We start from the raw sequence: 24,022 nt of genomic DNA on the forward strand, positions 1-24,022 counted from the left end.
AAATTGATGAATCTTTTATAATGCTTTACAAATCAGTTGACAGACAATTGCAAGCAGATTGAATATCACTTTTGAATCTTTAGGGTTGGGCTTCAGACTTTTAAAATAAGCTGTAACTATTTTACTAATAAAAGCATTGTAATGAGCAGTTTGGTAAAAAGTAGACTAATAACTGCATAGGAAAAGACAAAGTGCAAGAAATTGAGACAATAGAGTGAATGAATTGCCTGTCAGTGATACAGTTGACTTTTAGAGCATCTTCCAAAATAAAACAAATGCTAATATTTGACATTTCTTGGTCCATGTGTTGGTAGCTAATGGCCTGTGTATATATAACACGTCTTACCATAATCGATGTAGCTACTACAGTTCAAAATGATACTGTATCTTTAATATTTACATAAGGTTTTGCATTATAACAGCATATGTTCTGTGCATTATTATTGCTTACTGGCAGTAATATTTTAATGTGGGACATTTAAGTTCACTGTCTCTCCCTAGTGGAATGTTTTCATATCATCATAAAGTTTTGGGAGACAGCAGGACAGGTGGCTAGAAATTGGGACTGTCCCACCGAAATCAGGATGTTTGGTGACATTATTCAAAGCAAATAGTTAGCCTCTTCATTATTCTGTTGCATCTGGTTTTAGCTTGGCTGATGCATGGAAAGCTGTGTCATCATCGTTTTTGTTGCCATTGGTAATGATTGTATCAGCTGTAAGCACTTGTGTATATTTCATTATTCAAGGTTTATCAGCAAAGCACATGGAACACCTTGTTATTTTTACATAGCATTATTTTTACACTTCAAGTACAGTTAGATTGAATTAGTAAAATGCAAACCATTATTTATTAGCATCATTATCGTGCCTTGGAACATTATTTTTACTCTTCTGAGTACAGTTAGATTGAATGAGTAAACTGCAAACCAGTATTTATTAGCATCATAGTCAAGCCTTGGAACAGCATTCTTACTAGACCTGTCCCCTAAAGCAGGATCTCCTTTCATCTCATTACATATCTGAGCAACAGCGGATCCTTCTAGTACCTGAAGGTCCTTGAATGAGGAGTATCTCGTATGCCCACACTCAGTGGGCTTGTCCAACTTCCCTTTAGACAATGGAATGCAAGCCAGATATGCTGATAGTTCATTGCCCAAGTTCTTGGAGGTCTCCTTGCCTGTTACACCTATATTGACGTGGAATGCAAACTAAATATGCTAATAGTTCATTGCCCAAGTTCTTGGAGGTCTCCTTGCCTGTTACACCTATATTGATGATGTCTTGGTGACCAGCCTCTATTCCAGGGAACACATGCAGCATTTTTATCATTTTTTCACACAGCATTGGGACCATTTCATCCAGATGAATGAAAACAACTGTGCATTTAGTTCCCCAACCATTATTTCCATTAGACGCAAGTTGTCAGCTGCTGACACAACTGGTGGAAAAGGTGGTATCCATATCATAGTTTCCTTGCCCCACATCACTATGAAAACTGTAAGAATTCTTGAGTATCAGTATTTGTTTCCACTTCACTGCACACTGTATGGACATCAATCCTTTCCACACCATCTTCAAGGAATTGAAGACTGCCAGTCAAGTACAGTGGTGCTTCAGATGATGCCTTCACTGCTCTCAAGCTGGAGATTGCAAGACTCATTTAGATTACCCATGCTTCTCCTGATGTTCCTGTTCTTTATGTAGAAAAGCTGCATACTGCACTCACTGATTATTGCTCTGCCTCTCTTTGTCACCCCTTTGCAAGACCAACATGTAGCCTTTAGGTTCTCAGTTCAGCAAGCTATTCCATCCTCTGAATTGACACAGTTTCATACCTCATGAAGGACTTTTCGAGGGGGTTACTTGATACATGATGTGCTGGAAGGGTTGTGACAGGCTAAGGCTTAGAGCAGTTTGCCATAGGCAGCCCAATCAGACTGCTGGAAATCTGCAGACTCCAGCCAGCACATCCGCCAGATTGTTTTTAAGATTGTTTATAAGCAAAAGTCCATTGCCCAATGGCCATTTAGATCACACCATTCCTCTGCTCTACTTTTTCAAGGAACAGCAACATTAAAGGCTTCTACAACTTAATGGTCTAGCTACCATTAACATTCCATACTTTGTTTTTACATATCTTTATTGTAAATATAAAACTACAGTTTTTGTAGTGTTTCTGTATTCCCTCAGTTTGGCAATAAGTAAAAAGATTATATGACTGCCTCTGGGTATTAATTTTGAAAGATATATATGTATAAAGAGATAACTGAGATATAACTTAGCCACAGTATGCTCTTTACCACTCACCAACCATCTAAAGTTTGAAATTTTGAAAGAGACAAAAAAGGGTTCGTAGAATTTAGAGACAGCAAAGAGTTCCCAATGTGACATGGTATGAAACAAAATGCCAAGAAATTCTTGCATATATGTTATCCTTCTCTTTCTAAAAAGTCTGATCAGCCATTGTAGAGGAACATCGATTACTGATTGCAATTAATTTTTCTGTAACTTGCATGTTGATTATGCAGATTTAGTAATTTAACTCCTTTTTCAAAATGTAATGGGTTTTTACTTATGGATGGCAGTCTTTTCTCACTTGGCATCAGTCATTTGCTGAAGCCATATCTGGATCATTAATTGCCTTGCTGGAGAATGAATTTGTCTCATAGTGTGAACAAGAATTGAATCAGCAATTAAACCTTAAGATATCAAGAGCCTTCCTGTTAGGCAGATGTAAGCATTTTATGATGATGAACACATAAAATGGGTAGGTGGTAACAGTAGCACTCACAAACCATTGAATATTTGAACGTTGATTCAAATCATGCCTAAATATGGCTCACTTAACTTTAAGGAAAGATACTTCACTAGTAAAGGGGAGTAATTACAGACATGTAGTATCTAAAGGAAAATAAGAATCTTATTTTTCTGAGGAAAGCACAGTCAACATTAAGTATCTCTCTGCTCAAGGTTACACCTTGAGTGAAAAGTCACTCTTGGCAAGGCTGTATCATTGGGAATATAATCTCAAAAGAAAATCTCACTCCAAAGCTGTCTACATTTTCTTGTAGATGGAAGCAGCACTTCCTTGGGCTGCAAGGTAACACCAGGACTATTCGATAGAAATTGGTCTTGGGTTGATTATAAATGATATGTAGATGTCACTAGACTTTACCTGCTTGAGGTTACATATATATATAATACATATATATATATAGGGTTAAGGAGATGGGGCAACACATGTAAAACTCCGTCCCCAGAAAACACAAAATGTTATTACATTTGCTATGGATAAACTTACTTTGTCACTATGAATGAAACATGGTGACATATGCTGCTCAAGAGAACAGGAAAACCTTGTTTTTACATGACATAGTCCTTTTCCACAACTGGGGTACAAATTACCAACCATTTTCCATTTATTGTGAAATACATAAGATATCTTTACATACCCTCTTTAACCATTCTGTCATTAAAGGAAAAAGTACTGTACTAGATATTTTAGAGAAATTGAAAATATGACAAAACCTGACCAACATACCCAACTGTTATGTCTGTGAGAATTCAATCCTGCCATCCGAATTAATTCAACACTCACACTCAAGGTGAACTACTCATAAACCAACTACAACCTTTCAAAATCCCCAACCTGTGCAACTAGCCAACCAGACTCTTGACCCACAACCTCCAGCATTCAGCCTTGCTGGAAATCACATGCTCATCAATCCTACACACTTGGACCAACTGGAGCATGCTACACCAACTGTTGTCTGACCAGCTGCCAATCCTGATGGCAATCCACCTGGCCCACCTATTCCATACTCCCATTCTATAGACTTTAACTAGCTACAGGAAAGCAAACTGGCCAGCCTTCACACAGTGTGAGGAAAGATCCAAAACTTCAGTATAGATGATATCCCATCCCTAGATTATGCTGTGTCATATTTCAACAATTCCAACCAAGCCAACAAATGCAGATACCTCAAGGATAAGAAAAATACAACCCAAACTTCTCACAAATTATACATCTAAAACAAAGAAACCACCTCAGACAGATCTACTCACCATGAGTAGAAATCAGAGAACATATCCAAACTTTGAATAGAACCATCACTAACATAATCACAGAAAGACAAACTGGCACTCATTCCTCAACACAATGGACCACAAGACCCAACAAAACCAATCTGCACACATTAAAGAAGATCCAGACTTACCACACCAATTCAGCTCCCAATCATGAAGCACTCCTGACACATTCCAATGAAATCCTTTCCCCAAAGAACACACAAAATTATATATGAACACAAAGATACATATGAGACACTACTCTAAAATAAGAAACAAACTAACCACACCCCTGAACAGGAATCATGAAAAAACCTACACAAATTCTCTTGCATTAAGCATTTCTTTTGTTGCAAAATCCATGCTGATGGGCAGCCACCAACCAGGAACATATTACTTGTTTTGGGTATTGGGAAGGTTAGTGATGGCTGAGCATTAAACAAGCCCTTTAGTGTGTCAGGTTTCTTTCCCTTGACCAAGGTTGTTGTGTTTTCTTTCTGCCTCACCCAGACTGGCATTTAGCTCACTAAAATACACACTCTCCATCTCAGACTCAAGACTTGACAACATGTAACTCACATGACTTGTTCTTAGTAACCAACTTTTCCTCCCAGTGAAAGGTATGTGCTAGTCCCACCATTTTAGCAAAATCCTCTTGCATTTACTTGTATGTGGTACATTCTCTCTCTCTCTCAACAAGGAAGATACAGAGTTATTAAATCTTCAAGAATACTATGGAACATGCTAGAAATAAATCAGACGAATATAAACCAGATAGTTAGAACATCTATTCAGTATAGTACAAGGAGAAATAAAAACATGCATAGAATGAACATAAGCAAAATTTTAATACTGCTCTGTCGTATGGTCACCAACCATGCAAACAGGAATAGTTTGAGAATTCAGAAGTAGCTCACAAGCAGAATTGAGTGGATGGAATATGTGAATTATCATGAGAGGCAGAGAATTCATACTTTACAGCCTAGAAAGAAGAGACACATACATGATGATCTGTGCATGACAGTAAGGCTTAATACTTCAAGAAGAAATAGTTGCTAAGTGTGCAGAAGTGTCATGGGTTGTACAAAAAAAAATGTCAAGTAGATATAAATGAGGGTACAATAAAAAGTTAGAAAGACTTTTCAGTGTACCAACAGAAGAAATCAGAAACGTGCATGGAACAACTACATAGATATCTTGAGAAAATTTTAAAATATGGGGAAAGTCAGTTCCAGAAAAACCCAGGATTCATTATCAGGAAATGAGGATGTAGCCAAGAGAAAACCAGTATTCATCAACCAAAATGAGGGCAATGCAATATCTCTATCTTTTGCTTAAGTCTTTTGATAACTATTAAGCTAACTAATGTAGCTGGGTGCTATCTCTTTCACTTTCAAATTCAATAAAGATAGATTTGAACAAATAAGTCATGGGACATTTGAAAAGGCTTGATATGGAAAATGATATAAAATCAAACAAACATCGGAGTTCAAGGGGTCACCATAAACGAGAAACTAGAATTCAAAAAGCATATCGACAGGATGGTGCTGTCATGCCAAGTGATGAATGACAGTGAAAACTATCTCAGCATGAAATGGAAACTAAAGATGAAAATGTTAAAAGTATATAAAAGCAAAAGTGAATACTGCTGTGTTGTATTGTGACCATACAAACAAACTGAAGTAAGCAGGCTAGAAAAAATTCAGAAATACTCATGAGCAAAATTAAGGGGTTGGAACATATGAACTATCATGAGAAGTTGAAAGAACTGTAACCTTACAGCCTTGAAAGAAGAGAAAACTACACGATAATCTATGCATGACAAGATATTGAGGGGATGAAGGAATTTATTATGAGAGAAAAATCATCTCAGCAGACAGTATAGGTACTGTTATTTAGTTTCCAAAAACGTTGGTATGAATATACCAAAAATGTGTTAGAAATAAACAGAGCCCTGAAAGATGAAGAGATATGCATGCAGTGCAGTACATTATCTCAAAATTAAAAGCATTCTTGGAACAGTGACAAATATTCAAAAGTAAGCTTGTTATATTAAGCTAGGTGCTAGGTGTTCAGTGAGTGTTACATGTTAGCTCTGTCTTTTGGTAAAATCTCATCTTAGGTACTCTGTAGGTAGGCAGGTCCCTTCTCTCTTACATTTTCTTAAAAGTCACTCTTATCATGAAAATCCAGTTAGCATATTAATTTCCTTCTATGGCAGACTGCAAGTAAGCACCCATTAATTACCTTTTTTTTTGTATAAATTTTGGGGAAAGTCTTGTTGAACTTTGTTATTATAGTCAAGGCAGTATGTTTGGAATTATCAACATACTTATGTAGATATGCCTCAATAGCTCACCTTACCATACTTATAGCTTACTGCCTGATATCAGTATAGTTATTTGCCTATAGCCAATCAGTCTTTATTCTTTAAGTTCTGAAAGTAGTATTTGGTTCCTTGCAGGATTGTCATTATATACAGTTTTGCCTTCTTTTTTTGCAGAATTCAAATGTCGAAATTCTAAGTTGCTTTCCTTCTGCTTGTTTGATAAGATATTTGTAAAATCCTTTGTTTAAACTGATAATCACGTTTCTTCTTTGCAGTTGGTGACAAGATTCCAGCAGATCTTCGCCTGATCAAGATCTATTCAACAACTTTGCGCATTGATCAGTCTATCCTGACTGGCGAGTCAGTTTCTGTTATCAAGCATACTGATCCTATTCCTGATCCCAAGGCTGTCAACCAGGTTAGTCCCTTCCTTAGTCTCTTTCTCATTAATGAGACTTTTTTGACAATGATATTCTTTTATTTTGAGTGGCATAATCTTTTCACCAGGATCAGAGTTTTTGAGGCTTTAAAATATTTACTCCACTCAGGAGCGCTGATCTTGTCTCATGTTCTTGATGTAATTCCCCTCCAAGCTCTCTGTAATACTAGTCTTTATATTCCCAAAGTAACAGGGAATATTACCCCTTTGATGTTCTTTTGTTCTAGTGTTCAGTGTTTACTAACAATGAAATGCATTTCCTTATTAACAATAGTTTCTTTATCAAACCTTAGTGAGCAGACTTTGCCAAGTGATCATACACCATATTGAGATTAACATAAGAGGTTACCAGATGAATTCATGTCATAACAGAGTTAGATGGTAGTTTATATTTTTAGATTTAAGAATTAGCAAATAAGCTAAAGTAACTACCTGTGATTAAGCATTGGTGCAAACCTTATTCATTTTACAAGCACGCAGACATGGATGGGGCGAGTATAGCTCGTGCCATTATCCAGGTAAAGAGTTCAAAATCTACTTTTAGTCCCGTAGTCCTTTACTTGTAAATATTCAAATTGTGTGCTAGTAAGCCTACTGTCTGGTCACTACTACTTGCATTGTCATTCTACCTTTTTCACCACATCTGCAAACTTCGTGTTATATAATGTGTAAGGGATGAATTTTTATTATTCACTGAGAGGAAATTGGTGTACACAAGAGTCTGTACCATAGAAGAAATATGTTATAAGTGATACTGAGAGCTATTATTTCGTTTCAAAACTTGAGGTTGATGAATAAACAAAACATACAGTTCATATGATAGATTAGTTCCTATTATACTATCCATATTTTAGTGTATTCCTCCCTAATACATATTTGGCCATCTTAAACATGGATTCCACAAATGCTCTGTGCAACTTGCCAATAATTATATAACTTGCTAGATATTTAACCCTCTAACCACTCAGAATGTACTTTTACATCAGTCTATGCAACTGCTCCACACATACTTGAACACATTGAGATTTCCTGCAACAGTTTCAAGGCTTGAGTTTTGGATAGGGATAGGGGGTAGTGCCTATGGGTGCTGAAAACCTTCACAGGTCAGTCACTCTCAGTTACCGTGAGAGGGATATGCATTTTGTGTTGATGTGGCCGCTATTGCCAAGTTTTGTTGGTAGGTATTACTGATAAAGTACAATATATGTGATTTATATTAATCACAATAGTAAAAGCAATATGATAATTGTTCCATTAGTATATGAAGTAGAAAAAAGTAGATGTTAAAACATGTAGAAGCACTATTCATTGTTATGCTATATATGATGGCAGTAGTGCAGCTGCTTGTCCATGTTTTAGCTAGGCTAAATTTACTTTTATATCGTTTATCTCTCATTCAGTAAGGGGAAAATATTTTTCATGAGTAGAAAATGTAGCACAGGCATGGAAAGGAAACTTGATTGTGAGGTTAGAGGGTTAATACCCCAATATGCTTCTGCATTCTTTCATTAATTTTTATGCACTTCCCGGAATGCATGTAAAGTTGAATTTTATTTTTTTGTGGCACTGATGATTATTGTACCAGCCCATGTACTGTGAGCATGTTTTTAGAATCTAGTTTTTATCTGGTTTTGAATGTGTGTAATTTAATGCTCTCATAAGTACATCCATTGATTTGAGTAGACTTTTTTTCATGAGTCTGATTAGCTTTGTGTGTTTGCTTTGGTTGATTGGGAATGCTTCAACCATGGTGATGTTAGATAATTTTATTGTGTTCAGTTTAAGAAATGACAAATTAGAATTAGTTTATTACAGGAGTACATCACTGAACTTATTATTAATTAGGATGGTCCAAGAAAAGTATGTATTATGATATAATGAAGCTTTCGCCATAGCAGTATTAAAACTTTATTTTAGAATATTAGAATATGAAACACGTATCCTGCTCACTCAGTTAAAGATCAAATGGTTTACATATGAGCAAATGTTTGCAGCAGATTAGACAAAGCTTTGAGGTAATAAACTTAAGGAAAAAGTAGGGTTAGGTTACGTTATGTGTAGGATTCATTTCTTTACTTCAGATAGTCTTTCTATATCTCTCTTCAGTAGGTGTTAGGGAATTATCAACTAGAGATATTACCAGTATTACCTGTTAAATTATCAGGAGGATTAGTGATAGCTGTGCGGTGAAGCAGCACTTCAGTAGTTGTCAGGTTTCACTCTTTTTGGCTCAGGTTGCTGTCTTTTCTGTCTGCCTCACCCATATGTGGGCTGTTGGCATTTAGTTCACAAACAAACAATCTCCCATCTCACACATAACACTTGACTACACAGTCTCTCTCTCTCTCTCTCTCTCTCTCTCTCTCTCTCTCTCTCTCTCTCTCTCTCTCTCTCTCTCTCTCTCTCTCTCTCTCTCTCTCTCTCAGTGAGAAAGAAAGTTATTAGATCTCCAAGTGTACCAGAGAAAATATAGAAAATTAATTGAATATATATATGGGAGCTCAGCCAGGAAACTTGAACAGCAATTCAGTAAATTACCAAGAGAAATAAGAAACAAGTATTGAACATTTAAAACAGAACTTGATATGGTTGAAATGAATCCATATGAACCCAGTGTTGATAATTAAGTAATAATAATAATGTAATGCATGTGGCAGTAGAAAGGAATGGTTGTACTCATCAAGCAAGGCATGCCATTTTGGCAAAGCTTCATCATTAGAACACATAGGAAGATACACTCTCCTACTCTCTCTCTCTCTGTCTTATGAAGATGTACTTTTGGTTGTACCGCAAGGGGTGGTATTAGCTTCAATACTTTTTGTAATCATGATTTCAGACATAGATTGTATATGAAAGAAGACATCTTTAGGTATTCTGCAGATTGTATGAGAAGAAATAAGACTAAGTACAGAAAACCATGTGAAGTTGTCTACAGATGGGGAGAAGAGAACCTCATGGAATTTAATGAGGAGAAATTTGAGCAGATAAGTCATGGAGTGATTAACAATACAAATTTGCCTTCTTACACCCTACAAGTAAAGAAATAGCCAGAATATATCAGACTTAGGAGTGACGTTTAATGAAACGCTGGAATTCAAGGAACACATTGACAAAATAGTGCTTTCAAGCAGAAAAATAACAAGTGGGAAGATAATGAGACCTTTCACAAGAAGAGACAGAAAACTAATGATGAAAATGTCCTCTGACATTTACTCTCTTATATGGTCACCAGTGAAACGGATTGAAATACTTTAAACAAGTTAGAAGAGTGAAGACACCTACCACACACATCTAGAGTATATGCATTACCCCAAGAGTCTGAAAGAAATGAAATCACAAGCTTAGAGAAAAGAATAGATACATGATGATATACACATTATAGCAAATAAAAGGCATAAAGGTTGTGTTTTAAAAAGATACAGCAATGAAGATACAGAATTATCATGTAAAATGATTCCTGGGAACATGATAAAAGGACTCGAAAACAAAGAAAATATGAATGCCTTGTAAGAAAAGTTTTTTTTTTTTTTCTTCTTTTTTTTTTTTTTTTGTCGCTGTCTCCCGCGTTTGCGAGGTAGCGCAAGGAAACAGACGAAAGAAATGGCCCAACCCACCCCCATACACATGTATATACATATGTCCACACACGCAAATATACATACCTACACAGCTTTCCATGGTTTACCCCAAACACTTCACATGCCCTGATTCAATCCACTGACAGCACATCAAGCCCAGTATACCACATCGATCCAATTCACTCTCTTCCTTGCCGTCCTTTCACGCTCCTGCATGTTCAGGCCCCGATCACACAAAATCTTTTTCACTCCATCTTTCCACCTCCAATTTGGTCTCCCACTTCTCGTTCCCTCCACCTCCGACACATATATCCTCTTGGTCAATCTTTCCTCACTCATTCTCTCCATGTGCCCAAACCATTTCAAAATACCCTCTTCTGCTCTCTCAACCACGCTCTTTTTATTTCCACACATCTCTCTTACCCTTACGTTACTTACTCGATCAAACCACCTCACACCACACATTGTCCTCAAACATCTCATTTCCAGCACATCCATCCTCCTGCGCAGAACTCTATCCATAGCCCACGCCTCGCAACCATACAACATTGTTGAAACCACTATTCCTTCAAACATACCCATTTTTGCTTTCCGAGATAATGTTCTCGACTTCCACACATTTTTCAAGGCTCCCAGGATTTTCGCCCCCTCCCCCACCCTATGATCCACTTCCGCTTCCATGGTTCCATCCGCTGCCAGATCCACTCCCAGATATCTAAAACACTTTACTTCCTCCAGTTTTTCTCCATTCAAACTTACCTCCCAATTGACTTGACCCTCAACCCTACTGTACCTAATAACCTTGCTCTTATTCACATTTACCCTTAACTTTCTTCTTTCACACACTTTACCAAACTCAGTCACCAGCTTCTGCAGTTTCTCACATGAATCAGCCACCAGTGCTGTATCATCAACGAACAACAACTGACTCACTTCCCAAGCTCTCTCATCCCCAACAGACTTCATACTTGCCCCTCTTTCCAAAACTCTTGCATTCACCTCCCTAACAACCCCATCCATTAACAAATTAAACAACTATGGAGACATCACACTATCCTGCCGCAATCCTACATTCACTGAGAACCAATCACTTTCCTCTCTTCGTACACGTACACATGCCTTACATCCTCGATAAAAACTTTTCACTGTACAGTAGATATTATTCATTGCAATATCAGTGATGCTATATGCTCACCATTTCCTTCAACTTTGTCATTTTGTTTATGAAATATGAATAGCTTTTCATGCTCCTTTAGCAGTCACAATTTGAATAATTGCCAACATCACTTTGCATTTGTTTGTCATAATGCAAGTGATGTGCTGCCTTCATCTTGGCTTCATTTGAATTAAAGCCCTCAGAGTTTTCCCTTGCTTCCTTGCCATTAACCATAGTTACAGAACACAATTTTTGCCTTATGATTTTGCAAGGTCCCTTTGTGTTGCTGTCTCATTCAGTTGCCAGACACCATATAGCATTTTTGATACTGAAGGCCTTCTTTAGAGCAGCAACACCACCGTTACTAGAGCTTTTCACAAAATAGTGTAAAGAAACTGTTGCTGTTGTGGCATTTATTTGATGTAATAATGTAATAGCTCCCTGGTCTTTTAGCAGAATTGATGATGTGCAACTGTGGGTAGATAATTAGGGAAGAAATTGTCAGCCTCTAATTGTTTCATAGGGAAGCAAGCTGTACATTTGTCCAAAAGAAGCACTGTTTTGCAGTCCACAGCCAACCTAACTTTATGGCAGTATGCACAAGCCTCGGGGATAGATTGATTATGGAATCAATTACTTGTGATCTCCTGAATTATCCATGCACATTTGTTGGCTTCATGTAGAACCACCATGATTTTTATCCCTTTATAAATCATGGGGCTTTTCACTTATTCCAATAACCAAGAGTTATTCATATTTTTTTTTTTTTTATTATTATACTTTGTCGCTGTCTCCCGCGTTTGCGAAGGTAGCGCAAGGAAACAGACGAAAGAAATGGCCCAACCCCCCCCATACACATGTATATACATACGTCCACACACGCAAATATACATACCTACACAGCTTTCCATGGTTTACCCCAGACGCTTCACATGCCTTGATTCAATCCACTGACAGCACGTCAACCCCGGTATACCACATCGCTCCAATTCACTCTATTCCTTGCCCTCCTTTCACCCTCCTGCATGTTCAGGCCCCGATCACACAAAATCTTTTTCACTCCATCTTTCCACCTCCAATTTGGTCTCCCTCTTCTCCTCGTTCCCTCCACCTCCGACACATATATCCTCTTGGTCAATCTTTCCTCACTCATCCTCTCCATGTGCCCAAACCACTTCAAAACACCCTCTTCTGCTCTCTCAACCACGCTCTTTTTATTTCCACACATCTCTCTTACCCTTACGTTACTCACTCGATCAAACCACCTCACACCACACATTGTCCTCAAACATCTCATTTCCAGCACATCCATCCTCCTGCGCACAACTCTATCCATAGCCCACGCCTCGCAACCATACAACATTGTTGAAACCACTATTCCTTCAAACATACCCATTTTTGCTTTCCGAGATAATGTTCTCGACTTCCACACACACATATATATATATATATATATATATATATTAACGCAACCTCGCTAATGCGGGAGATGGCGAATAGTATGAAAAGAAAGAAAGATATATATATATATATATATATATATATATATATATATATATATATATATCCCTTGGGATAGGGGAGAAAGAATACTTCCCACGTATTCCCTGCGTGTCGTAGAAGGCGACTAAAAGGGAAGGGAGCGGGGGGCTGGAAATCCTCCCCTCTTGTTTTTTTTTGTTTTTCTCAAAGAGGGAACAGAGAAAGGGGCCAGATGAGGATATTCCCTCAAAGGCCCAGTCCTCTGTTCTTAACGCTACCTCGCTAACACGGGAAATGGCGAATAGTATGAAAGATATATTTATATATATATATATATATATATATATATATATATATATATATATATATATATATATATTTTTCCCCACCATGTGCCATTGTCTCCTCTATGCCAGCAAGTGTGTCATGGCAAACACTTCCAAAAGATACCCAACTCATCTGCATCATAAATCTGCCCAGGGCTAAGTTCCTCATCCTTCAGAAACTGCAAATTCATGTACATAATGTTCAGTAGCCTCTCTGTCAAAAAAGTTTTGTTCATCCGTAACTGTAGAAATGTGAATCCTATGCCTGTGTTTAAGCTTTTGCAGCCAACGTAGACAGCACTCACATGGAGAACTAATATTCAGATCAGAATGAAATTTTTTGGCTTTTTTGATAATGTGTCCCAGAAATAGGTGGACACCCTCCCCATGATTTTGCCAGAACCAATAATACAGCACATTATCTGTCATGGTCAGCAAACTTAGCACTCAGCAGTGTTATACACTCACTGATTCCTTTAACTTTGTTACTTTTTGCTTAGAATATGAATTGCTTTAAATGCTGCTTCTTGATAGTGTAAACTGTTTAGACTCCCATATCACCTCACAAAAACTTTTCAAAGCACCTATATCTTCTTTTTTCACCTTCACCACCTTTTCCAATATTGGAAGAGTAACATGTTTGTGGTTTGCTGCATTTCCCTCAATGGATGTATCATGAGGTCAAGATCTTTTCATAGATGTCATGTTTAGGGTTAAAAACAAATTTTACCTTGGGAATACCTGGGTTTGCTCAAAAGCACCTCTGCTGTTGGACTGAGTGTAAAATCTGGTAGGTGATGGGACCTGATGACCTGATAATATGGGAAAGCATAGTGTCTGAACATGCAAATAGCAAGTTCATAAGATATTTTCAACTCATTGTGATTCTAAGATTTTTCTTTTGGATGTAAGAGTCAACAAATCTTGAAAAATGTCTTTGGACTGATTTTGGACAGAGGGTGTTTCTAAACAATAAATTTATGAACTGGCCAAGTTACTATATATAGCATTCATTCCCACACCAGTAATATCAACACAAATACAACACAAACTAGAACACTAATTGGCACCAGATGTGCTCAAGAATGGGATTCCATAACATCTACAAGCAATATCTCTGCTCCTCTCTAAACTATGGCTTGCCTGTCTGATCTTCACCCACTCAAGGGCAAAAGTAACAAAGCTGCAAACACACTGAGTGGTACACATGGAACAGTCACTTGCTATCAAGCAACCACAGGTGCTCAACACCTGCACAGTGGAATAAAAATCTTCCCAGTACAGTCCCACCTCAGTGTGCTCTCCTCTCATTTTTATGATATCTGTGACAGGTTATGATGACTAACCACCCATCCTCAAGTAGAAATAGGAAGCTTGCCCTTCCCTCATACTTAAGCAACATCTGCTCACAGATCTCCCTACCCCCAGCAGATGTAGCACTGACAAAACACACATTTGGGGCCTGAACATACAGGAGAGTGAGAGGCGTGCAAGGAATAGAGTGAATTGGAATGATGTGGTATACCGGGGTTGACATGCTGTCAGTGGACTGAACCAGGGCATGTGAAACATCTGGGGTAAACCATGGAAAGGTCTGTGGGGCATGGATGTTGATAGGGAGCTGTGGTTTCAGTGCATTACACATGACAGCTAGAGACTGAGTGTGAACGAGTGTGGCCTTTTTTGTCTGTTTTTGTGGCGCTACTTTGCTGAAGCAGGGGATAGCGATGCTGTTTCCTGTGGGTTAGGGAAGTGCTGGGAATGGATGAAGGCAAGCAAATATGAATATATATGTGTGTGTGTATGTATATGTCTATGTATATATGTGTATATGTGCGTTTATGGGCATTTATGTATATATGTGTGTAAATGAGTGGATGGGCCATTCTTCGTCTGTTTCCTGGCACTACCTCGCTCATGTGGGAAACTGTGATCAAGGATATTAATGTACTCTGTTACCCCGAGACCTTTTTAAAGGCTCCTGCAGCCCAAGGCTGTGCTACTTCCCATCGCAGGGAAATGTAGACTTTGGAGTGAGAAGTTTTTTAACAAGGCTGTACTCCCATTAATACAACTTCGTCAAAGATGACTTTTCATATATTTTTAAGATCACTAGTTGACTCTGCAGCCTCTTGTCTTTTTCAACAGTCTCTTTGAAGTAATCATCACAGTACCATTCTTCTGGTTCTATTGTATTTTTTCTTACTCCATTAGTTGCAGCCTTTTTAACCATTCATTTGTCTCTGTGCGATATGTTTCACCTCTTTTACAGTATGATTATTACATGCATTCAGTAAGCATTCCTTTGTACAGAAGGTATTGCAACTATCCAGCCATCCAGTACTTTCTCTGAATACCTCTTTGCCATGCTGTCATATATATTGCATGAAAGCATAATAGACTTATATGAAATATATTGATATATAATGGTTCTTCATATAGGAACTAATAGATTCATATTTCGCTGTAGGACAAGAAGAACATCCTGTTCTCAGGGACAAATGTTGCTGCTGGAAAGGCTCGTGGTGTTGTCATTGGCACTGGTCTCGCAACTGCCATTGGTAAGTGTATACTTTTATGTGTGTTTTTCTGTTCTATTACTTTCTTTTGAATCTTTCAGAATAAGTCAGATGTCTTCCAAAAATTGATTTATTGGTCTTTTTTTTCCATTTTGGAATGTTTGGAACCATGCAGATTTTTTTTTATGTGCGTGTGAATAAAATCTTTATTCCCATTTTTTGTCCTACCCCAGCAAGTTAGTGCCAGGAGCATATGAACAACAGTCTCATTGGTATACATCAACTTATTAGCTATCTTGTATAATTTACTGAAACCAAAGCCTACCATCCACAGCCAGTCCCCACTGACTCTTCCATGGTTCACCTTAACCACATCATATGCTCCAGTTAACCAAATGACAGCACTTCACCCACCTGTATATCAAGTTGATCCACTTCGTTACATCCTATGTACGCCTGTCACCCTCATGAATTTTCACACTCCGATAACGCATAGCCTCTTTCTCACTACATCCTTCCATTTCTTTCATCTTTTCCTTTCTCTAACACTTTTGACTCCTAATTTCTCTTAGTCAGTCTTACTTCACTCATTGCACGCCCTGGCAGCTCTCTCAATCACACTATGCAAATTGCCGTACATTACATGTGAATTTCACACCTTATACAATCAACCTGTTTCACACCACATACCATTTTGTTCTCAGGCATTTCATTTCCAAAACATCCATTTTCTTCCATTCTTTTGTTGGGATTAGTATATCTTCTGACGTAGACATCTTTACTGTCATTCCCAAGTACCCAAAGCACTCCATTTTGCTTAAGTCCTCCCTATTTGAACCTACTAGAAACTACCTGTCTCATCCCCTTGCAGCACCTTATTCTATTACACCTTTCACATTCTCATAACATTCTCATTTCAGATACTCTCCCAAATCAAGAACTTTCTGCTTATTCATATACCTGACGTTCCCAGTAAAATCTCTGCTGCATTTAGTAACTTTCCATTTTCCCTATCTATAGGTAGCACTATCCAGAAAGCCTCTGTAAACCCTCTAAAGCTCTATACAGGTGCAGTTCTATTTATCTAAGTGTTATACAGTATTTCTCATGCAAATTCTTTGAAGTAAACACCTGGCTAACACATCCTTTATGTCTTCTCAAGTCACAATTATCTTCCCTAATTTGGTGTGCTATGCATGCCACAACCACCCTCTCATTTTTCCACACCTAACTAGGTTTACTAAACGCACTCTTTCTCTGGTTGTATGGTGTAGAGAGCCACTAAGCAGGGAAGTATTACTGGTTCTACCTACTTGGGTATTAATAGGATTAGTGATAACTCCATAATGAGCCAGCTTCAGTGGCCATTAGTTTTCACTCCTTTGGCTCATGTTGGTGTCTTTTTTTCTACTTCTTCTTTGCTGGTATTCAGTCAGCTGGCATACAATCTCTGTATTTCACACATAGCACATGAAACATGTAACTCACCCATGTTCTTCATAACTTGAGTAAGTCCTGGGTTAAGCGATACAAGCTAGTCCTGCCTTTTGTCAAAATCTTATCATTAGTACTCTTAAGTACTCTCTTTTTTCTTTTCCAATCTCTTTTTCTCTCCCTTTGCCAGCTATCTACAGCATTACCACATGTGTATAACTGCTCTGAGGAAGACTTAAAATCATGAAAAAAAAACATGTTTCATAAAGGTGAAGTGATCACTCTGAAAACAATAATTAAGTGCAGTGTCTCAGTGAAGTGTGAATATATGGAAAATTAAGTTAAAACTGTCTTAGCAAGTGTTCAATAGATCTCTAGGTTCTTGTTTCCAAATAGAAAAAACAGAACAGGAATTAAAGAGTACCATATTGCTTAAAAGTGTAGTGATCACACTGATACAAACAAATAAACAAAAGAAATCGCACCAAGTCACAGACACATCCCCTGAAAGTATTTAAATACAGCTGTGAAAAAAAATTCCTAGACTGTCTTAATATGTGACATACAGTATGATTTGCTTGAATAGAAAATATTTGTGTCGAAATTTGTCTTAGAATTAGTTAATGTAGAAAAATATGTAAACAACCCAAAAGTATATGAAGTAATAGAAAATAATCAAACACTTCAAATATGATAAACTAAGAAGGTCATCTCGTGATATACAATTTCATAATATCTAATCAGATGTTAATATTGATATAAACAAATATGACTGTGCTCCCTCTTGAAGAATGAAATGCATCAGTGATCAGCCATTTTAAAACAGTGTCTGAAATTGTGATAGTAAGTGTTTGATAAACAGACCTTGAAAGAATCATCAGATAAGTTCGTCTTTGAGAGATGCTTGTATAAAAGAGTATTGATTACTGAAATCAAGTTTGTGTGGCAGCTTGAAAAGAGAATGGAAAACTAGATTTGGTAAGAAAAAATAATATAGAAAGCATTTAATGTGATGTTAATTCGGCTTTACATACAGATGTAATGATGATATTGAAATGAGTAGGAAATGAATATGTGAATATTTGAAAACCTAAGTCAGTGATCATCCATTTTGAAAGTGTGTAGAGTGACATTAAGTATCAACTAATGATTTCATTCCTGAGAAGTGTGTCTAGAAAAGAATATTAACTGAAAATGATATAGAATGGCAATCATCAAGTGAGGGGATTTCAGTCGCAATTAGAACTGTGAGCAAAAAGGAATAACTTGGAAAGAGCTTATAGAAAGTGAACTTGTTGGTGCTCATAATACAGTTATTGGTACATTAGCAGTTTCAGGTAAAGATACTGAAATAGCAAACTGATAAGGTGTTGTGAATATGATTGCAGAGTCTAAACTGAAGATATATGAAGCAAAAGATCAATGCAAACAAGCTCAAGAAGCTGGTTTTTGCCAAAAAGCCAGTTATGTGTGTATATCTGAAGACTCGCATTCCATAAAAACAAACACAAACTTTGTGCAGGGCTAGTACAACAGATTGAGCATTTTCTTCCTAGCTTAAGTAGAAAACATGATTTATCCTTGACAGGGATATAACACCAGAAACAACATGTATAAACTGTGGAATAGGAAAACAAGACTCAGACTGAGGAAGTATATGACAAGAAAGGGTTATACATGGCACCATTTCCCATGCGAGCGAGTTTGCGACAAAAATATGACTGAACTTTAGAGAGAAAATTACTCCTTTGGCTTCGTGCTTTGTTCCTTCTCCTGGAAGGTAACACTGGAAGGGAGGATTTCCAGCCTACTGCTTCTGCCCCTGTGATTCGTCTTATACAACATACAGGGAATGCATGGGCAGTATTATTCCTCCCCTACCCCTAGAGATGAATATGATATATATATGAACATGAGTGGCCCAACCACTCATATACACATATATATGCATAAACACCCATACACACACATATACATATATACACATGTACATATTCGTACTTGCTGCCTTCATCCATTCCCATTGCCACCCCACCACTTAGGAAATAGTATCAACCCCCCTGGGGATAGGGGAGAAATAATACTTCCTGTGTATTCTATGCATGTTGTAGATGACTATAAGGGGAGGTAGTTGGGGGTTGGAAATCCTCCCCTCCCTTTTTTTTTAATTTACCAAAAGAAGGAACAGAGAAGGGGGGGCCAAGTGAGTATATTCTCTCTAAGACTCAGACCTCTGCTCTTAATGCTACCTCTTTTAACGTGGGAAATGGCAAATATGTATGAAAAAAAGATAAGTTTAAATGGAGAAAAACTGGAGGAGGTGAAGTTTTTAGATATCTGGGAGTGGATTTGGCAGCGGATGGAACCATGGAAGTGGAAGTGAATCATAGGGTGGGGGAGGGGGCGAAAGTTCTGGGAGCATTGAAAAATGTGTGGAAGGCGAGAACATTATCTCGGAAAGCAAAATTGGGTATGTTTGAAGGAATAGAGGTCCCGACAATGTTATATGGTTGTGAGGCATGAGCTATAGATAGAGTTGTGCGGAGGAGGGTGGATGTGCTGAAAATGAGACATTTGAGGATAATATGGAAAGCTGTGTAGGTATGTATATTTGTGTGTGTGGACGTGTGTATGTACATGTGTATGGGGGGGGTTGGGCCATTTCTTTCGTCTGTTTCCTTGCGCTACCTCGCAAACGCGGGAGACAGCGACAAAGTATAAAAAAAAAAAGAGTTGGTTTGACCGAGTAAGTAATGAAAGGGTAAGAGAGATGTGTGGTAATAAAAAGAGTGTGGTTGAGAGAGCAGAAGAGGGTGTTTTGAAGTGGTTTGGTCACATGGAGAGAATGAGTGAGGAAAGAATGACAAAAAGGATATATGTGTCAGAGTTGGAGGGGACAAGGAGAAGTGGGAGATCAAATTGGAGGTGGAAAATGGAGTGAAAAAGATTTTGAGCAATCGGGGCCTGAACATGCAGGAGGATGAAAGGCGTGCAAGGAATAGAGTGAACTGGAACGATGTGGTATACGGGGTAGACGTGCTGTCAGTGGATTGATCCAGGGCATGTGAAGTGTCTGGGGTAAACCATGGAACGTTTAGTGGAGCCTAGATGTGGAAAGGGAGCTGTGGTTTCGGTGCATTATACATGACATCTAGAGACTGAGTGTGAACGAATTTGGCCTTTGTTGTCTTTTCCTAGTGCTACCTCACACACATGCTGGGGGAGGGGGTTGTCATTTCATGTGTGGCGGGGTGGCGATGGAAATGAATAAGGACAGACAGTATGAATTATGTACATGTCTATATATGTATATGTCTGTGTGTGTATATATATGTATACGTTGAGATGTATAGGTATGTATATGTGCGTGTGTGAACGTGTATGTACATACATGTGTGTGGGTGGGTTGGGCCATTCTTTCGTCTGTTTTCTTGCACTACCTCACTAATGCGGGAGACAGCGACAAAGTATAATAAAAAAATGATAATAATATATATATATCATCACCCAGTGTAAACACCAGATGAACACATGATGTTTCAGATGTTTAGCCTTTGTAATGGCACCTCAGTGTTTAGGAGCTGACCTGTACTGCATATATGCATATATATGCCTAAATCAGTATTCTAGCTGACAAAGGTAAGGTCAGCCAATATCCCAGGCTAACTTATAGTCCACAATATACGGTAGATTTGGGGGCACATACTAGGATTTGAAGCACGTCTTAGGACTTCCTTATGAGACTGTATTTCCTCAGCCCCTTCCCTCAGCATCTCTCGTTACCTGATCCACTTGATACATGATTATTCTTCCTGAAGAATACAACTGGTAGGTCTTTTTTTTCCTCAAATCCTGTATTTTTCTCAAAACCCACAAGTAAAGTATGTTTCTATGGCTGCATCTTTTTCCACAGGTAAGATCCGAACCCAGATGGCTGAGACTGAAGAAATCAAGACACCCCTGCAACAGAAGCTTGATGAATTTGGTGAGCAACTGTCCAAAGTTATCTCCCTCATCTGTGTTGCTGTATGGGCTATCAACATTGGACATTTTAATGATCCTGCTCATGGTGGTTCCTGGATCAAGGGTGCTATCTACTATTTCAAGATTGCTGTTGCCTTGGCTGTAGCTGCCATCCCTGAAGGTCTTCCTGCTGTCATCACAACTTGTCTGGCCTTAGGTACCCGTCGTATGGCAAAGAAGAATGCCATCGTCAGGTCTCTTCCTTCAGTAGAGACTTTGGGTTGCACTTCTGTTATTTGCTCTGATAAGACTGGCACACTTACTACCAACCAGATGTCGGTCTCTCGTATGTTCATCATGGACAAGGTTGAGGGTAATGACTGCTCTCTTCTGGAGTTTGAAATCACTGGCTCCACATATGAACCTATTGGAGACATTTACTTGAAAGGTGCTAAAGTTAAGGGTTCTGATTTTGAGGGACTACAAGAATTGTCCACTATCTCCTTCATGTGTAATGACTCCTCCATTGATTTTAATGAATTCAAGAATCTGTTTGAGAAGGTTGGTGAAGCAACTGAGACTGCTCTTATTGTCCTTGGTGAGAAGATTAACCCTTACAGCATTTCCAAGGCTGGTCTGGATCGCCGTGCATCTGCTATTATTGCCAGGCAAGATATGGAGGGAAAGTGGAAGAAGGAATTTACCTTGGAGTTCTCTCGTGACCGCAAATCCATGTCATCATACTGTGTTCCTCTTAAACCTACTCGCTTGGGAACTGGACCAAAGATGTTCTGCAAGGGAGCTCCAGAGGGTGTTCTTGATCGTTGTACCCACGTCCGTGTTGGCACCCAGAAGGTTCCTCTTACTGCTGGTGTTAAGGATAAGATTCTTGCTGTAACCCGTGATTATGGTTGTGGTCGTGACACTCTTCGTTGCCTGGGTCTTGCTACCATTGATACTCCAATGAAGCCTGAGGACATGGACCTTGGAGATTCTACAAAGTTCTACACATATGAAGTTAACATGACCTTTGTCGGTGTGGTAGGTATGCTTGACCCACCTCGTAAGGAAGTTTTTGACTCTATCCAGAGGTGCCGTGCTGCTGGTATCCGTGTAATTGTCATTACTGGAGACAATAAGGCTACTGCTGAAGCTATTTGCCGTCGTATTGGAGTTTTTGGTGAAGAAGAAGACACAACTGGCATGTCTTATTCAGGCCGCGAGTTTGATGAACTTACTCCTCCAGATCAAAGGGTTGCTTGTATGCGTTCCCGTCTCTTCTCTCGCGTAGAGCCCTTCCACAAGTCAAAGATTGTTGAGTATCTTCAGGGTGAAAATGAGATCTCAGCCATGACTGGAGATGGTGTGAATGATGCGCCTGCCCTAAAGAAGGCTGAGATTGGCATTGCTATGGGCTCAGGCACAGCTGTAGCCAAATCAGCATCTGAAATGGTGCTGGCTGATGACAACTTCTCTTCTATTGTAGCTGCTGTTGAAGAAGGACGTGCTATTTACAACAACATGAAACAGTTTATCCGTTACCTCATCTCTTCCAACATTGGTGAAGTTGTGTCCATCTTCTTGACTGCTGCTCTTGGTCTTCCTGAGGCCCTTATCCCTGTTCAGCTTTTGTGGGTCAACTTAGTAACTGATGGGTTGCCCGCTACTGCACTGGGCTTTAACCCTCCTGATCTTGACATCATGAGCAAGCCCCCTCGTAAAGCTGATGAATCCCTCATCTCTGGTTGGCTCTTCTTCCGCTACATGGCCATTGGTGGTTATGTTGGAGCGGCCACTGTCTTTGCTGCATCTTGGTGGTTCATGTATGATCCTACTGGCCCTCAGTTGAACTATTACCAACTATCTCATCATCTGTCCTGCCTGGGTGATCCTGAAAACTTTGAGGGTCTAGACTGCAACATTTTCAGTCATCCTGCTCCCATGACAATGGCCCTGTCTGTGCTGGTCACCATCGAAATGCTGAACGCTCTTAACAGGTAATGAATTCTGTGTTTCTTTGTTTTTGATATCATAAGGTGTCACTTTTAAAATATCTGATAATCAAGACATTTACATACACCCTTCATTAGGAAATTTTGTATGTATGCATTATTTTTACCTGATTAGCATATTGAAAGATATAATACTCTAAGCTGAATGACTAATACAAACAATATGAAGAAAGTCATTGTGGATACAAAAGGCAGTAAGGCATATAAATCAGAAAACATACACTTTTTTAAATATACGTCCCAGCAAAAATATCTGAAAACAGATAAACTCTTTTCAGCACTAATACAACAAATTGAACATTGTCTTTTTAGCTTACGTAGGAAATGTAGAATGCAGTATGTAGTAAACAGGGATGTAAACTAGAAACAGTATGTGTTGACTGTGAAGTAGGAAAATATGACTAATAAGCTAAGAAAATATAAGGACAACTTTTATTTATGGCACTGGGGATATCTATAAAAAAGCAAAGGTATTCAAATTGTACAGAATAGGCAAGGAAAGAGAGAAAGATGTAGATTAAAAGGAGTTTGATATGGAGTAAGGAAGTGACAATTAAAACACAATGTGTAGTTGATGAATAGAGGCAACAGAACTGTGGAGAAAATGTAAATGATACAGATAGAACACAAAATAAAACTGCAGACGAGAGTGACAGTGGGAACACAGAAAGTAAAGACAAGGGACATTGTCACCAGGAATATGGAGAAAATGTG

The 24,022-nt window shown here is 38.5% G+C and overlaps 1 protein-coding gene across 8 annotated transcripts in view; it reads left to right on the plus strand.

The window, feature by feature from the left end:
• The window catches only part of LOC139754093 (calcium-transporting ATPase sarcoplasmic/endoplasmic reticulum type-like), an 86,699-nt gene that overhangs the window by 52,728 nt on the left and 9,949 nt on the right, over positions 1-24,022 (plus strand). For all 8 annotated transcript variants that reach the window (XM_071671167.1, XM_071671169.1, XM_071671168.1 and 5 more), the window contains exons 6-8: positions 6,675-6,817; positions 15,851-15,941; positions 21,247-23,293. In XM_071671167.1, the coding sequence (XP_071527268.1) occupies positions 6,675-6,817; positions 15,851-15,941; positions 21,247-23,293 (2,281 nt within the window). The remainder of the gene's footprint in view (positions 1-6,674; positions 6,818-15,850; positions 15,942-21,246; positions 23,294-24,022) is intronic.

This window comes from Panulirus ornatus, chromosome 16 (assembly GCF_036320965.1).
Source record: "Panulirus ornatus isolate Po-2019 chromosome 16, ASM3632096v1, whole genome shotgun sequence".
NCBI classification, from domain to species: domain Eukaryota; kingdom Metazoa; phylum Arthropoda; class Malacostraca; order Decapoda; family Palinuridae; genus Panulirus; species Panulirus ornatus.